General features: G+C 64.2%; 1 protein-coding gene across 2 annotated transcripts; it reads right to left on the bottom strand.

Moving 5' to 3' along the window:
• Nucleotides 1-1,034: 1,034 nt before the first annotated feature.
• Nucleotides 1,035-15,904, bottom strand: FHOD1 (formin homology 2 domain containing 1). Of its 2 annotated transcripts, XM_072043754.1 has the most exons (25): nt 15,661-15,904; nt 10,223-10,329; nt 10,077-10,141; nt 8,789-8,856; nt 8,594-8,699; nt 8,392-8,486; nt 7,925-8,036; nt 7,596-7,690; nt 7,354-7,497; nt 7,037-7,242; nt 6,844-6,954; nt 6,523-6,546; nt 6,245-6,338; nt 6,092-6,147; nt 5,355-5,515; nt 4,234-5,144; nt 3,831-3,983; nt 3,458-3,640; nt 3,095-3,214; nt 2,743-2,904; nt 2,476-2,666; nt 2,199-2,391; nt 1,951-2,110; nt 1,686-1,862; nt 1,035-1,418 (listed from the first exon to the last, which is right to left on the bottom strand). In XM_072043754.1, the coding sequence occupies exons 1-25, from the start codon at nt 15,829-15,831 to the stop codon at nt 1,336-1,338; spliced, it is 3,948 nt and encodes a 1,315-aa protein (XP_071899855.1). In that variant the 5' UTR covers nt 15,832-15,904; the 3' UTR covers nt 1,035-1,335. The 2 variants fall into 2 exon arrangements, with proteins under 2 accessions (XP_071899855.1, XP_071899856.1); XM_072043755.1 differs by lacking the exons at nt 6,092-6,147; nt 6,245-6,338; nt 6,523-6,546.
• Nucleotides 15,905-16,264: the final 360 nt, after the last annotated feature.

Genomic DNA, 16,264 nt, shown 5'->3' with positions numbered 1-16,264 from the left:
GGGTGGCATTGCCTCAGTTTACCCACCCCATGAGCCTGTGACATGTGGCATCCGAGGTGATGCACATGTTATTTCTGTCCCCTGGGCACCTCTTGTCCTCCATTTGGGGACCGACCCAAACACCACACCACATCCTGCAGCAGCTCTTGGACTCCTGCAGCTCTTGGCACCCGGGTGGCTTTGGGCACATGGGCTGGGGGCCGAGGCCACCGGCGCATCCAACGTCCCCAGGGTCCGGTGGCAGGGGAAGACCCCGCGTGGCAGCGAAGGCGAGGAAGGAGCTGCCCTGCCTGGAGGAGTTTTTCTTCATTCTTTGAAAGCCGCAGAGACCTGCTGTGCTGGATTGGGGGCCGGCAGCAGCGCCGGGGCAGCGGAGCTGTGGTGATGGATGACGTGACACCCTTCCCAAATGCCTGCGCCGTGGGTGGCGGCGCCCCAAGCACGGTGACCTCTGCTGTGGAAAGGGGTGAGACGGCTCCTGCCACAGCAGGATGCTCAGAAATGGTACCCAGCGGTTTTAATTAATGCCCAGGACGGCCAGGAGGTGGCATGGACATGGGGACAGGGAGCTGCTGTCCTCGCAAAGCTGTCCTGTCTGCCAAGTGCACGGAGATGGTGCCACATCCCATGCCCAGAGCCTGGTCCACCTAAAACACCCCAGGAGAGGGCTGTGAGGGAGCTGTGAGGTTTGAATGAGTGTTGCAGTGCTGCCCAGGCTGTATTTACCACGCCATGGCCTCGTGCTCCGTTCTGCCCTTGAGCGTGCAGCCTTGAGCCTGGCACGGTGCCGGTGGCTGTCCTCTTTCTGGCAAGGTCCCCTGGGTGTCCCGGTACAGGGGGAATCATGCTGCCCCCAGGCTGTGAGCTGTGGGGTCCCTGCCCTCCTGCGTGGGGGTCTCCAAGGGCTCCATCTCCACAGCCCGAGCCCACCCTGCTCAGCACCAGGGTGCTGGCTGCCCCAGGGAGCATGGCCCCGGTCCCGAGATCCTCCAGCACCCCGCTCCAGGAGCAGGGACAAGGGACAACGCCACCAGCACACGCCACAACACTTTATTGCCACAGCTGCCGCTGGCCATCCCAGTTCCTGGAGGGGGTCCAGGCCAGGGCCAGGGCTGGGGTCCTCTCCCCTCATACTGCTCGGACCCCTCCACGACTCACACTCTCCTCATCTCCTCCATCCTGGCCCCCACGGAGCAGCCTCACGGCATCGCTCCTGTCCTGTTCTGGAGCCGGACGCCAGACCAAGGGTGCTGAGCATGCCAGCGTCCTTCCCGCGTCCTTCCCTGCGGGGTGCGGGTGGCAGGGCCCCCCCCGGGTTGTAGGGGGGGGGTCAGGTCACACCTCCATGCTCGGCGCTCGCCCCAGCCCCAGCGCCTGCACCAGGTCGTCGCTCAGCCCGCTCTTCAGCGTCCGTCGCACTGCGGGGAGAGGAGACAGGGAATGGGGTGGCGTGGGGACAGGGACACGGAGATGGGAGTGGGACACAAGGATGGGAAAAAGGGCATGGGGACAGAGATGGGACAGGGCATGGGGATGGAGACGTGCAGATGGGAAAGAGCATCTGGGCTGGGACATGGGGTTGGGAGAGCACAGGGACAGAGCAAGGGGACAGAGAGGGGACAGCACATGGTGGCAGGGACACAGAGGTGGGACGGGGCGTGGGGACAGTGGCAGCAGGGACTCACAGGACTTCCTATTGCCGCGGGACCTCCTGCGCTCCTTGTTGGCGCAGGGCCGGGGGTTGGCGCTCTGCGTCACCGACTTCACCAGGCGGTCCATGATCTCATCCGAGGCGTCATCAGGTGAGCTGGGGACGTCCTCCTGGGCTGGGGAGCCTTGGCTTGGGGTGACATGCCCTGTCCCTGCGTGGGGGGTACGAGGATGCTGGCATCAGCTGGGTGTCCCCATGGGCCACCCCACTGTGCTGTCCCATCCCCAACCCGCTCCTACCCCGGCTGGGTCGGCTGCGTCGTGCGGGGACGTCCGTGGGCAAGCTCAGGACGCTCTTCATGTTCTCATGGCCTTCCTCCGCCTGCTCCTGCTGCTTGGGGCTGGCCGACACCACAGCAGGCGGCACGGTGGCCTCGGCGATGCCGGAGAACTTCTCGGTCTGCAGGCGAGCAAGAGGTGGCCGTTGGGGACACGGGGTGGCTCTCAGGGTGTGCCGGGGGGATGAGGGCAGCGGGGTGGCCCCGTACCTCGGTGATGAGCCTCCCGCGGGTCTTGTTGCGCTCCCGGTGGGCAGCACGCTTCTTCTGCTGCTGCAGGACGCGCTCCCGGCACGTGCGGTACTCCAGGGCGAACTCCCGCAGCAGCTTGCAGATGGGCATCACCTTCACGTCCCGCACGGCGCTGGCCGGGTACCCCAGGTACAGCAGGAAGGAGTGAAACCTGCAGGGATCCCGGTCACCGTGGGGCTTTCCCCAATACGGATGGATCACGAGGATGGGGGTCTGCCCGCGGGGAGATGCCCACCTGTTGAGGACGCGCCTGTGGACCACCTTCAGGACGACGATGCGCTGGGTGCTGTCCTTGAGGAAGTCCGTCAGCTTGCTCTTCAGCACCGGCTTGGTCTCGTGCTTGGCGATCACCTTCAGGTTGTCCCAGGAGGCCCGGCAGCGCCGCTCCAGCTGCACCAGGCTGTTGGCCAGCTCGTCAAAGTCCACCTGGAGGAGGGAGACATCAGCCCTCGGGGTGGTGGTGGTGGTGGGGTGGAGATGTGGGCTCTGGGCTTGGCCTCACCTTGGCGGAGCGCGTGATGGAGGCGATCTCCGAGTAGAGGTCTGTGGTTTCTGGGAACTTCTCCACCACCATCTGGCAGAGGTGGTGCAGCAGGGACTGCCGGTGCACCGTGTCCTTCACTTCCGAGACCTTCTCCAGATAGCCCAGCTCAAAGCCTCTGCTCTGAAACCCCAACAGACTCAGCAGGGCCCCTCCATCCTCCCACCCTCTGGCAGACCACGTGCACCACCCAGCCTCAGGCACCTTCCCAAGCCTCGTGGGGTCCCTCTCAGGTACCCAACGTGCCGTGGTCAGTCCCATTACCCTCGCAGCACCCAGGACTGGCTGCGTCCCCCTGCACCCCGTTCCTCACCTGGGAGCCGTTCAAGAAGTTGCCCATGGCCAGCAGCGTGGCCAGGATGCACTTGAAGGTGTGATTTTTGGCCAGCTGCTCCATGCCCACTTTCAGATCAAACAGCGGCTCTGCAATCTCCTGGATGAGGACGGGGGCAGGTCAGACCCTTTGGGTGTCACCTCCCTCGGGGGCTTCAGCATTTGCCCTCAAACATGAGCACAACCACCCCATGCTTGCCTTGGGGACCTGCAGCCTGTCCCCAACCAGGACACCTCCCGCACTCAGACACGGCCACGTCCCACCAGGAACGCACGGGGCTCATCCCAGGGACCCCGCTGGGGCTGGCAGTGGTGGGGGGAGATGGGGTAGGTGGTCCCGTACCTGCTCCAGGCTCTCGTAGTCCAGCTTGAAGGCCCAGAGCTGGAGCCTGGCCGTGAGGTCGCTGATGGAGGACAGGGAGAGCAGGAACTGCTCCGCAGAGCCCAAGGGCACGTCGGGGTTGGCCAGCTGGGCCTCCTGGATCTTCTGCTTCTCCTCCTCAGTCGGGACCATGGTCAGGATTTTCTAGAGCAGGCAAGGGGATACGTCAGGACCCCAGCCACACCACCACTCCCCATGCTGGTGGGAGATGCGACGTGTCGCCCCAACGCCATCTACACTGTGCCACACTGGCAGCATGGGCATGGAGACCTCCTGGCTGGGGGAAAAGACCCGCACGAGGTGGGAAAAGACCCTGTGCGGCCCAGCTGCTCACCTCGATCCCTTCCTTATTGACCGCAAACTCATCGAAGTTGAGCACGGCCGTCTTGATGATGTGGACGGGCGGCAGCACCGTGAGGCCGATGTTGATGGCGTTGCTCCTCTTGGGGTCCAGCACCACCACCACCTTCTTCCCGTCGGTAGCTTTCTGCAGGGAGGACAGGGCGGAGGCTGGCAGCCAGGCAGGGGGCTCACCTTCACGAGAGCACCATGGACATGAGCCGGAGGCGAGCAAACCCATGCACCAACCATCCGCCCTGCCCCAACCTCCCCGCTGAGCCTCGGGGCTGCGGGTACCCATCAGCACAGGGTCAGGGTGATGGTGCATGCCCAGGAGCCCCAGGTGAACCAACAGTGCCCCAAAGTCCCCCCAGCTGATGGTGCCAGCCTGCTGGTACCTTGGAAGCCGGCACCTCCTTTGCCCGGGACTCGAAGAGATGCTCCAGTTTGGCAGTGTTGACCTCAACGCTCTGCAGGGACGCCCACAGCGTCGCCCGCCCGAACCTGCCCGGCCCCACAGAGCCATCCAGCTGCTTCAGCTCCTTCCAGAAGAGCTTCACTGTCCTCTTCTTCTTGGCTTGGGAAGGGCCATCAGTGGTCGAAGGGCCTGAGAACCCCGGAGGGGGTGGGCAGCCAGGGACCATAGGAGGTGGAGGGGGAGGTGGTGGGCAACCAGGGGCCATAGGAGGTGGAGGGGGGGGTGGAGGACAGCCAGGGGCCATGGGAGGTGGAGGGGGAGGTGGTGGGCAGCCAGAGTCCATGGGAGGTGGAGGGGGAGCCATGAGAACGCCAGCGCTCGCTGCCTGGATGCCGGGAGGAAGGAAGGAGCCATTGGCTATGGGCCCCGTGTCCAAGATGTCAAAGTCTTCCTCCTCCCCCAGGTCGGTGAAGTCCAGGTCCTTGATCTTCAGCTGCGCGGGGCTGGCCTGAAGGTGCTCCCACGACAGCTCCGTGTCCTTCTTGATGGGCATCATCATGGTGTTCTCCAGCTTCTGCGTGTGGGTCTCGGCGTCGATGTTGGACGCGGCACGTGCCAGCTTGGCGTGGGCGCTGGCCACCGGCCCATCCGGAGCCCTGCCATGCAGCCAGGTGCTCTCCGGCTCCCGACCACCGTGTCCCTCAGCACTGCCCTGCCTGGTGCTCATCTCCTCCTCGCCGTGGTACTGGGAGGACGACAGCCCCTCGGGGAAGACCTTCTGCCTCCCCAGCTCCGAGGAGCCCTTAGCGTAGAGCATGTCCAGCATGAACTTGGTGTCGGAGGAGATGGCGCTGCAGGAGTCGGTGGTGTCCTGACGGCCCGCGTGGGACCCTGCAGGGAGATGGGGAGGGGGTGAGACAGCCTGCCCAAGGGGCTGCATGTTGAGTTTGGGGCCCGTTCCCTGGTGGCAGCATGCTTGGACATTGCCATTTGGAGAGGGATGGCACCCGCACCTCCACGGCACCCAGCATCATGGGCTAGAGGGACCATCAACACCCACCCCCAGATCCTGGTGGGCTCCAACCCCATTCCTGCACGTACTCATGCTGGGTGGCTCCGTCCCGGGCTCAGGGGTGCTGCTGTCCCCATCCCAAGTGGCAAGATGCTCCGGAGCAACATCGCTGAGGATCTCGAGCCGTCCCTTGGCCATGGCGGAGATCTTCTCCTTCTGGGCAGCGGCCAGGTTCTCCAGGAAGCGAGCTCTGCGGGACAGGGGCAGCCATCAGCTGGGGACACCAGGGGGCAGGGGAGGTGGGGACGGGCAAACCACACCACATGGCACCACACAGCAAGCACCACACGGGCCGGGTCCGGCACCAAAACCCCCGGCACCAGCCGCACCACAGCAGGGTCCATCCATGCCCCTCAGCTGCCTCCAAGCCCTTCAGAGAGATGGGTGATGCCACCACGGCTCAGGGATGGGGATGCCACAGCCCACCAGGAGCTGAAGGCAGGGGAAGCATGGCTGTGTAATGGGTGAGGCTGGCAGGGACCCCCGGAGGTCACCTGGCCCAAGCCCTGCTGGAGCAGGGCCACCCTGAGCAGGTTGCCCAGGACCATGCCCAGGTGGCTTCTGAGCATCTCCAAGGCTGCAAACTCCACCACCTCTGCCACCATCGCTCTTTGGTCCCAAGCTGGTGTTCACCACGACCCAGGAGGGCACCACGGTGGAGCTGGGGACACACGAGGACCCTCCTCCTGCTCCTCGGCCACCCAGGGCCAGATTCCTACAGCCTGAGGAAGCGCATGCCTGGAGACACACGCATGCCTCTACTTACTCAAACCTCCTCAGAATAGGCTTGTCCCCATGCAAGGAGGGGGCATCCTCCCGCCTGAGGGAAAACAGGGGTTAGCCCCCGCTAACGGGGGTCTCCTGCACCCACCCCCCAGCCCCACGGCACGGCCTGGGGCTCCCCATCAAGAACTCCCCTTGCCTGGGTGCCGCATGGTGCTGGCGACGTGGGGGCACCGTCCCCATCATCAGAGCCACCAGGGAGGTTCTTGTGGACGATGCCAGCTCCAGGGCTGTGCCACCAAGGGGGAGCACCATTAACGGGGTTTGGAGGGCGCTGCCACCCCGAGTGGGACCCCGGTGGCACGGGGGTCCCGGCCATCCAGCCAGGACACAAGCAGAGGAGATGCAAGGGCTGGGGACAGCAAGCGGGGTGCGCCGGGAGGCATCACACGCGTGCAAAGCCTGGGCACTTACCAGACAGGGACAGGTTGGTGCAGCCTGCAAAAGGAAAGATAGAAAGAGTGGGCAGAGGAGAGAATCAGCGTGGCCAGAGAAGAGGAGCAAGGGGGAAGAGATGGAGCTGGAGAAGAGGCGTGCGTGCCCCAGTGGGGCCAAATGGTGCTGTGAAAGCCCTGGCTGGGCCACCTCGGACTGTCCTCTCCTGGCTTGTGCATCCTGCCCAAACCCCGCTACATCCCCAGTGCCCCCTTGGGACGGGTGCCCCCCAGCAGGGACACGGTGGTGGGACCCTCCTCGCCTCCATCCCCAGGGCACCATCCCCGCCTGGCTGCTTACTTGTACACGCTCCTCTCCCCAGGGCCCGGGGGCTGCTCCTTCTCAGGCGAGGTGCACGGCAGAGACAGCCGCAGGCTGGACGTGCTGTTGTAGGTGCTCTTTGGGCATGGCCTGGAGAAAGAGGTGGCACTGATGGAGACCTGGGGGGGGACTCCCCTTCCCGCATCCCGGCATCCTCACAGCCCATACTTACTCTGCTGGGATGCTCAGCTCGGGGCTGTCCTCAACAGGGGGCTCCTTTGGGGTGCTGGGGGTCCCTGGCACAGGCTGGGGGTCGGGGCTGGGCTCGGCACAGCTGCCCTGGGCACGCCACCCACGCCGGCCCTCGTCTGTCTTCCTCCTCTCCTTGCGCCCACCCGGTGACGGCTCCTCCACCCCATCCTCCAGCTTGAGAGCGCTCTGCAGAGGGGATGGGGACACCTGGTGAGCCCCCAGGCGCTGCTCCCACCCCACACCCCCGCCCTCCCCAGGGAGATGGACGTGGACATCGCCCCAGGGTGCCCCGCTCACTTCGTAGAGCACAAACTGCTGCTTGAGGTCGAGGTCGGTGCCCTTGCTGCTCAGGTACTGCTGCACCACCGTCTCCATGCCCTGCTGCTCCAGGCAGTCCGTCACGTCGTAGAAGGAGTCCTGGTCCGGGAGGGCAGCCAGCGTCTGGGCAGGAGCAGAGGGACAGGGTTGGGACGGGCGCGATGGGGACAGGGTGACCCCATGGCACGGCACGGCACAGCACGGCCACCCCCGGCACTGACCTTGTTGATGAGCGTCATCGCGAACACCAGCAGCTCCGTGTCGGCCCCGTTGCGTTGCTGCAGGATGGCCATCAGGTTGGACCACGGACACACGCCTGGGACAAGCGAGGGGCGCAGGTGACACCAGGGCTGCAGCTGGGGCAGGTTTGGGACGCAGCGTGCTGCACCCCCAGCGTCTCCCCCCATCCCCATCCCTGCTGGGGGCTCTTGGTGGGCTCCCACGGGCCGTGCCCATCACGCAGGGGGTTGGCATGGGACAGACAACGCATGTCCTCTGTGCCGAACCATCCCCAAGCAGGGATCTCGCTGGCAGCTGGGGCTGCGCTCACCTCTCGCCTGGTCCACGGCGTTGACGGCGCGGATGAGGAGCAGGGCGTTGGGCTCCGTGTACTCCACGAACACCAGCAGCAGCTTCAGTGCCATCTTCACCACCAGGCGGAACTGGGACGAGGGACAGAGGCCGTGGCAGGGCGCTGCCAGCACCGGGTGGCTGTGCCCGTGCCCCAGGGTTGGTGGATTCACCAGTAGCTTTGGGGCCAGGTCACGGTGCGGTGGGGCTAGGGTCCTGCAGCTGGGATCCTATGGGCACTGGGAAGGGGCTTGGGGTGGGACCCCCTTCTTATGTTCAACCTCTGTGCCCAGGAGCATGGTCACATCTGTCTGGGGACACTGGGTGACTTCTGTGAGCAGCACCCAACGAGCCTGAGGGTAGGATGGCACCAAACCCATCCCGAAGGCGAGGTGTGGGGTGAACCCCCCAGGGGACAGCCACAGAGAGGGGGACACTGCTGCTTACCAGGCTTCCCGACAGTGTGTACAGCCACTGGACGGTCTCGTTGTGGTTGATGACGCCCAGCATCCCGTCCACGAAGAGCATGATCTGGCTCAGGGCTGCAAGGCAAGGTGAGGGGATGGTGGCCACCCCGAGCAGCAGCCTCCTCCACCCTGCAACAGGGACACCCCCAGCCCTCCGCCACCCCCTGGACCAAAGTACCGACCACGGAGGATGTAGTTCTGGTAGTTCTGATCCGCCTCTGCCCCCACTTTGATCAGGCACGTCAGCCCATCCAGGTTCACAAACTCGGGTACCAGGTCCTTGTCCTCCTGCGGGGAGAAGCCCCGGCGTTGTCCCAGCGCACGTGGTGGGGACGCGGCCAGCCCCGGGCTGGGGACATGGATCTGGGGTCACCTACCTGGAAGAGCTGCTTGAGGGAGAAGAGGGAACGGCGCAGCTCCGGCCCCTGCGAGTTGTACAGCTTCTCTGCAAGGAAAAAGGTTGGAACAGGCTGCCCGGGGCAGTGCGGGCATCCCCATCCCTGACGTGTTTCAGAGACGCGTGGACGTGGCACTAAGGGACACGGTTAAGTGGTGGGACTCGGAAGGTCAAGTGGTTGGGCTTGGAGATCCTGAAGGCCTTTTCCAACCTGGGTGTTTTTATAATTTTATGGAACAGGAGATGTGAAGAGATGGCCTGGCCAGGAGCTCCGTGGCACGTGGCCACACGGGGTGGAACAGCAGCAGCTCCCCCACAGCTGCTTATTTCAGTGCTGCCACCTTCCTATTTTCTTTTTTTTTTTTCTTTTTGATTTTTCTCTGACAGACATAAATATCCCCTCCGGTTTCCTGCGCAGAACCGAAACAGGAACACGGGCAGGAGGCAGAGCCACTTTTAGCCATTCCTCCCCACTGCGTGGGAGCAGCAGCCCCCGGGCAGTGCTGACCCTGTGTGAGATTTGGGGGCATCTCAGGAACCATCCCACCCTGCTGGGATCACCCACCACGGGGCACTGGGCATCGTTACACTAACTCTGCCACCCTTCCTTGTCCCTGTCCCGTGGCTGGCAGCCCTCAAAGGAGGCTCACAGCTCACCAAATCCATTTTCCTCTGTTTCTCTGCTTTTCTATTTATTCCTTCTTTAAAAATAGCTGCGTTTCTGGTTTCCTCCCGCTTGCTCGCTCTGAACTCCAAATTGCATTATCCGAGCATCCCGAGTTCCCCGGGTCAGGTTCGGAGCTGTAACGAGCCCCAGGCCAGCTGCCCACGCTGCTTCCCAGCCAGGCCAGCGAGCGCTCTGCCAAACCCCAGCTCCCGGCATCCTCCCGGCCGTGCTGCTGGGCCGACGGGGCCGGGGCACGGAGCAACCCAGAGCCTGGGAACCGCGAGCGGGGAGCGCGACCCCGACCCCAGCCCCGGTCCCTGCCCTCCCCTCCCAGCACCGCTCCGCTCTGCGCTGGCTTTTCCCCCTGCTCCGGATGGAAAGACTCGAGCTGTCCGAGCGCTCTTGTCCCCGTGCAAGCCGTTTGTTTGCATTCTCCACGGCTATATTTAGGTCTTGCCTGGGTGACCCAAAATACCCGCGGCGCGCAATGCGCTCCCGGCCTGAGAAGCAGCAGCCCCGACCTGCGGGGCGGGGAGGACGCCGGCAGCCTCGTGGCACCACGAGGCCACCCCCACGGCCACCGCCACCCAGCCCGGCTCACCGATGATGGCGTGGACGCGGACGGAGAGCTGGGTGCGCAGGATCAGCGTCGGCCGCCGGCCCTTCCTGGGGCGAGGGGGACGGAGGGTGAGCACCGGCGCTCGCTCACGCGGCGTCCCTGTGTCCCCGGTGCCCTGTGTGCCTCACCTGACCTCCTCGTAGAAACCCTCCAGGTCATCCTTCTGCTCCAGCAGGGACAGGTCGAGGTCCAGGTAGTGGCCGGACGGGGAGATCTGCAGCGTGCAGTCCTCCAGCTGGGGATGCAGACAGCCGGGATGGGACACGAGCCACCAGGATGGGACAAGAGCCACCGTGCCCACCTCGTGTCCTCACCAGTGACAGCGATGTCCCTCCTGGCTGTGTAATTCACGTCCTGCAGGACCACCTCGTCCCCCCCGCAGTGCCATCCCCACAGGGACGTGTCCTCCCTCCCTGCACGCCGCCAGGAAAGCCCAAGGAACCAGCATCGGACTTTGGGGGAAAACACGAAGCCCCACACCAGGAAAAAACACAGGGCGAGGGTGGCACCCGTGCCACTGACTGTCCCTGGGGTGGGGGACCCAGCCTGATGCTGCCAGCGTGTCCCAGCAGTCGTGGCAGGGCTGGTTTTCTGCCTCACCCCCGCAGCAGCACGCACACCACGGCGAGCCCCGCGCGGGTTTCCCTGTGGCTGTGGGTGCCTGACCTGCCCCGTATGACTCAGCCCCGCTCCCGGCCACGTGGCGGGGTGGGGAAGCACCAAACCCAGCACTGCTCCTGCTCCTATCGCATCCTCTGCGTCTCGGCGTGCCTGTCCCATATCCCTCAGGATAGATCCCTGTTATTAATGTCACCGCTCTGCCAGTGTCCCCACTGCTTCCCAAGGGCTGGGAGAGCTGTCGACGTGCTGGAGCAGGCTGGCAGAGCACCACCAGCTCTGGATACAGCCCCTGCGTCGCCCTGTGCTTGCTCTCCATTGAGTCACCAGCCTGTAAAACCTTTGCACATCCAACCTCACCGCCTGCACGTCTCCAAAACCAGAAGCCAGAAGCGCACCATGCCGCACGTGCTGGGATAACAGCCTGGCCTCTGACCAAGCCTCCCGGAAAATGGCAATTTGGCAGGGCAGCGCTGTCGGGCGAGACGCAGTCGTTGCGTTGTTTGCATCGCTCTCCACCCAGCCATGGCAACACAAGCAAACACCATCCGAGGGCTTGCTTGCAGGGGAAAGGCTTCGAATCCTGCTCCGAGGCTTCTCCTGGGCTTCTCTGCACCCTCCCAGGCGCAGCAGGATGAACCAGCACCCGGGTGCAATCAAACACAGCAAAAAGCAGCTCCCAAAGGAAAAAATTTGCCTCCGCTCGGCTGCCAGAGCCCTGCAAGCCGGAGATAACATCCACAGCTCCTATCGGGGCCGCTGACATGGCCCAGCTGGCGGCCGCGCGCTTCCCGTGCGAGCTTGGCCCTGCTCCCCACGAGGGATGCTCTGAGCCCAAGGGCTGCTCCCGCCCAGTAAATGCCATCCCCTGGGGATGGGATGGGGACAGGGACAGGCTGCCCCACGCCGGGGATGCCCTGCCAAGCCTCCCAGCTTGGCATTTCCATGCTGGAGCTCACCGCTGGGCTTGCTCCTGCACCCTCAGACAAGGGTTTAAAAGAACCGAGCCTTGCGGTCACGCTGCTGGGGACAGCACGGTGGGGCCACAGGGTGACAGCAGCTCCCAGAGCAGGGCTGTGTCCCCGATTCGAGCCCTGGTGTCACCAGGAAGCTTTGATCCATCTGCCTCCGGCATGGGAAAGCGTCTTAAAACGGCACAGGGCTGCAGTGAGCCCAGGGACAAAGCGGAGCAGGGGGAAGGAGGAGAGCATCCCACGCTCACAGCTCCGGCACGCGGCTCCCATAGCGCTGCTGGCGTCCTCCAGGCAGCGGGCAGAGAAGTTTGGGGACCTGCTGGGACCACAAGTCCCAGGTTTGATGTAGCTGATGGGGGAGCATCCATCACGCTTGGGACCACGACAACCCGCCCTGGGTGCAGCAGCCTGGCGCTGCTCAGAGGTGTGACCTGCCCTGAGCTCCTACCCTGTGTGAGCAGCAGCTCCCCAGAAATCCATAACAAGCTGGAGAACAGCCTCTGGCCTCCCCTGGCCTGCAGGAGGATGCAGCATCCTCCTTATCTGCCAGCTGCAGAAACACTTCCCCCCCCGTCTCTAACACTTTCTTCTTTTTGGCAACCACAATTTCCCAACTTCGTCGCTCTGCGTAATGCTCTGGGCGGCTCTAAGAGAGCACATTTAAAGGAACTCTTTGGTGGCAACATGGGACATGGGCATGGCCCTCGCCCCCTTGTGCTGGCCTCGGGACAGACCCAGACCCCAAACCAGCCCCAGCTGGGTAAGGATAAACCCAAAGATGCTTTTAAACCCCTGCCAGAGGCTGGTGTTGGGGCAGAGCCAGAGCAACGCCCGGATTGCGAGCTGGAGAGAGCCGTGCCACGGGACGCCCCACGCAGCTCTTCTGGGAAGGGGAATTTGCTGAAACCGGCGCTATTTGTTCCAGCTGAGGCTCCGACTTGAAGCAGCACTTGAACACGAGGCTCAGGATGAATTTTACACAGCGTGTAGCAATATCTGCAGCATCTGCGTGGCACCACTGCGTGCCCCACGCCTGGGGCTGCCACCTCTGTGCACTTCAGACTCAGGCAAATCTCTTGTGCCAGCAGACCCAGCTCGCTCTCCAAACCACTTGCTATGACGTCTGTAGATGTCTGCAGCTTCTCTTCTGAACTCTTCCCACCCCCGGAGGCGATGGCAGAGGAGAAGGACAGGGCCGTGGGCAGCTCTCCCCGCGCAGGAGCAGCCCCACCGCGCAGCCGAGGGCACGCACTGTGATTCGGGCACCTGGGTTCGCTCTGGGGGTGTTTATCACCAGGGCGCTCAGTTGCTGCCTCCTACCCTGCCCTGCCTGACGGATGGCAGCACATGGCTGGGAGCACTGCCCATCAGGGCAGGAAAAAAAAAATAAAATGAAGGCAGGAGGGCTCTGGAGGTCACCCAGCCCCGAGCTGGCCCAGAACTGCGCACTTGCTCACATGCTGCCCTCTCCACCCAGGCCTGAGCTCCTGCATCTCAGCACCCACGGCTCAATAATCCCCCAAATCCACCAAAATCCAGAGCTCCGGGCACTGGGAGCACAACCCACTGTGCTGACGCAGCAGTTTTCTGCTCTCCTGCAGGTTTCCTGGCGAGGAACAGTTTTGGTTTCACAACAGTTTGGAAAATCCCTGGACTGGGGGATGAGACAGCGCTGGTGTGGGGCACGGGTCAAGGGAGCGCGGTGGCTTCTGGAGAGCGAGGGGACACCAAGGCAGGGGCAGTGGTGGCACAGACACGGCCTCGCTGCCACCCTCTGCAATCCCATTCTGCAGCCCCAGCGCTGCTCTGGCTGTGCCCAGCAGCCTGGTTCGCAAAGGGATCTCTGTTCCAGCGGTCACATGCTGCTGTAGAAAACACGGGTTTTGCAGAAAAACACTTGGAGGGGTTTAAAAACACACCCGCACCCAGAGGGAGCATCACCCAGCGGAGCTGCAGAACTGCTGGAAGCGCAGACGAGATAGCATCAGCCCGAAGCAGAACAATGCGGCTGGGGAAAACAAAGCGGGAAGGGGAAAACAAAGCGGGAAGGTATTTCAGGCACAAAGACGCTTTCCGGAAAACATGAAAAAGCCATCAGCTGCGGGGAGAGGAAGCGCCGAGGGTGTCGCAGGGCAGGACGGGCTGTTCACAGGGACACGCAGAGATGTCAGTGCGAGAAGCCCTCTGCCCCAGCAAAAGGCAGGGAGGGCAAATCCCGCATGGGATCTGGTCGGTCCCTGGGGCAGGTTGTGCCAAGGAGACTGCTCGGTTCTCTGAGAATGTGCAAGGACCCGGCCAGGCTCCGTCCTGGTCTGCTCAGGAGTGTGCTGCTGAGCAGCCTTCCCAGCTGAGCTTTCACAGCAGATTTATAGGGGGAAAAATTAGTAATAAAAAAAAAAAACCTGTCTGCTCATTTACTAATTTTAGCGCGGTGAGTAATGGAGCGGAGAGCAGCACCTGGCACGGCGGGCACGTCCGAACGACGGGAGATGTTGTGCCAGGATAAGGCCACCCCGGGGTGCCAGCTCCTGATTCGGACCCAGCCCGTGGGATGGGAGAGCTCTGCAGGGCAGGAGGCTGGCGGTGGAGGCACCGGCACGCATGAGCCCCAGCGAGCATCCCCGTGCCCGCGGTGGCACCCCGGGACCGCGATCCCGTTACAGGCAGCTCCTGCCCGGGGAGGAGGACGCATGCCTGAAATTTGAGTTCGCTCCATTCGTCATGTCTCGGGCTGTTTGTTCCCAAACAGACTCCGTTTAGTCACCGCCTAAAAATCCCATGACGGTGACAACATGAGATGGGGCTGCTCTGCTCCAAGAAAAATGAAAGTGGGGATGAAAGGAGCTTGTTTGGCTTAGGGAAATGGCTCAGAGCAACCCCCTTCCCATTGCCCCCTCCTGTCCCTGTCCCTGTCTCCCCTGCCTTTGTTCCTGAGGTGCCGCAGGCTGCGGGAGGGAGATGCTCAGCCATCGGTGAGGTGCTGCCAGGTCCCATGCCCACGGGGCTGTGTTCGGAAGGCAGGAAACCAGCAGGAGGTGACTGTAGAGGATGCGCTGAAAGCATCACGCTAACAGAAGACTCCTGGGTGGGAAAGTCCCCAAGGAGAGGAGGCTCCAGGTTCCCCGTCCCCTCTCTCCCAGCCCGTATCATGAGCCTGTGTCCTCCGCTGCCCACAACACGCCGGAGGAAGTCGCTCAGCACGTTTCGTGGAGCGCACGCGTTTCCGCACAGCTTTCCAGCCCCGCCGTGCAAACAAAAGCCGTGGGATGGGGGCTGGTGGCCCTGAGGCTCCATGTGCTGCAGCGGGGCCACCCGGATCCTGCCCACGGCGTTTGGCAGCCGCAGGGCTCAGCTCCGCTCCGTTGCAGCGTGGCACGGGGGCGCGCTCCCCAGCAGCGGTGCTGCCGCCACCCCGGGGCCCTGGCACACGCGGGCAGGGTGTCTGTCGGATGGGAAACCGCCTGAACATGAGCAGCCACTTCCTCCGAGACGACTCACGAGGGGCCGGATGAGAAATGGCATCACCCACCGGTGGGGCTCGCCAATTCCGCCGTGACTCAGGAGGCAGCGAGGGCCCCCGCTCCCGCGGGCCCCGGGGCTCTCCGCAAGCAGCTCGGGGACGCGCGGTGCCACCGCCTGCACCCGGGTCACCCCAGGGAGCCGCCGCGTCCCCATGGCACCGCACGGACGCACGGACACACAGACACAGAAGCTCTTTCCCCTTGCAGGGATGGAGCCGAGGCTTTGCTTGCTCTCCCTGCGCATTTTCCCGAGCCCCCCCAGGCACATCCTCCATCCCCTCCCGCCCTCTCCATACCCCGACGCAACCGTGCACCGGGGAGCCCCCATCCCCGCGGCCAACCCCCACCCACAAAGCGCTGCCCGGGGATGCTCAGCAGGGTCCCGGCAGCACCTCTCCGCAGGGGACCCCCCTTCCCAGCCCTCCCAGCCCTCCCAGCTCCCCCCCTTTTTACCGGCAGCGGCGCTCCGAGCAGCCGGTGCAGCGCGGGCAGCTGCGCGCCCAGGGCCAGCGCCTCCTCCACGGCGTAAACCGGGGCTCGGCGCGGCTCCGGGAAGCTGCCGCAGCCGAAGGGGTCGGCATCCTCCAGGTACTGGACCCGGCACTGCACCGTCCCCTCCGCCATGGCGGCACCACCGCCGCTGCCGCCGCCCCGCGCCCGCAGCAGCTCCCGGGGGGGGGAGGCAGCCGCCCCGGCACCGCCCCGGGGCCGCCCCTGCTACCGGGGAACGCCCCGCGCTCGGGCGCCCTCCGCGGGTGCACGCGGGGATCGTTAAGGGGGTTTCTGCTGGGTACGGGTGCGCGGGGATGTGCCGTCGTGCTCCGGGCGCACGGGGATGCTCTGGGTACCCTGGGGTGCTCCGGGTGTGCCAAGGTGCTTGGGGTGTGCAGGGGTGGTCAGGGTACCTCGGGATGCTCGGGGTGTCCCAGGAAATGCTCAGGGTGCTCCGGGATGCTCCAGGTGCACAAGGATGCTCTGGGTACCCTGGGATGCTCTGGGTGTACCAAGATGCTTGGGGTGTGCAAAGATGCTCCGGGTGCCCCAGAGGATGCTCAGG

Source organism: Anas platyrhynchos, chromosome 12, assembly GCF_047663525.1.
Source record: "Anas platyrhynchos isolate ZD024472 breed Pekin duck chromosome 12, IASCAAS_PekinDuck_T2T, whole genome shotgun sequence".
Lineage (NCBI taxonomy): Eukaryota > Metazoa > Chordata > Aves > Anseriformes > Anatidae > Anas > Anas platyrhynchos.
The sequence above is the reverse complement of the archived record's forward strand: the minus strand, read 5'-3'. Positions and strand labels throughout refer to the sequence as shown.

What these genes read in the sequence shown, in the direction of transcription:
- FHOD1 (XM_072043754.1), bottom strand. Translation starts at nt 15,831, where the DNA reads ATGGCGGAGGGGACGGTGCAGTGCCGGGTCCAGTACCTGGAGGATGCC. An exon ending in CCGCGTCCACGCCATCATCG is followed by an intron (nt 8,857 to 10,076) that starts GTGAGCCGGGCT and finishes TTTTCCTTGCAG; the next exon opens with AGAAGCTGTACAACTCGCAG. An exon ending in CGCCGTGGACCAGGCGAGAG is followed by an intron (nt 7,691 to 7,924) that starts GTGAGCGCAGCC and finishes CGCTTGTCCCAG; the next exon opens with GCGTGTGTCCGTGGTCCAAC.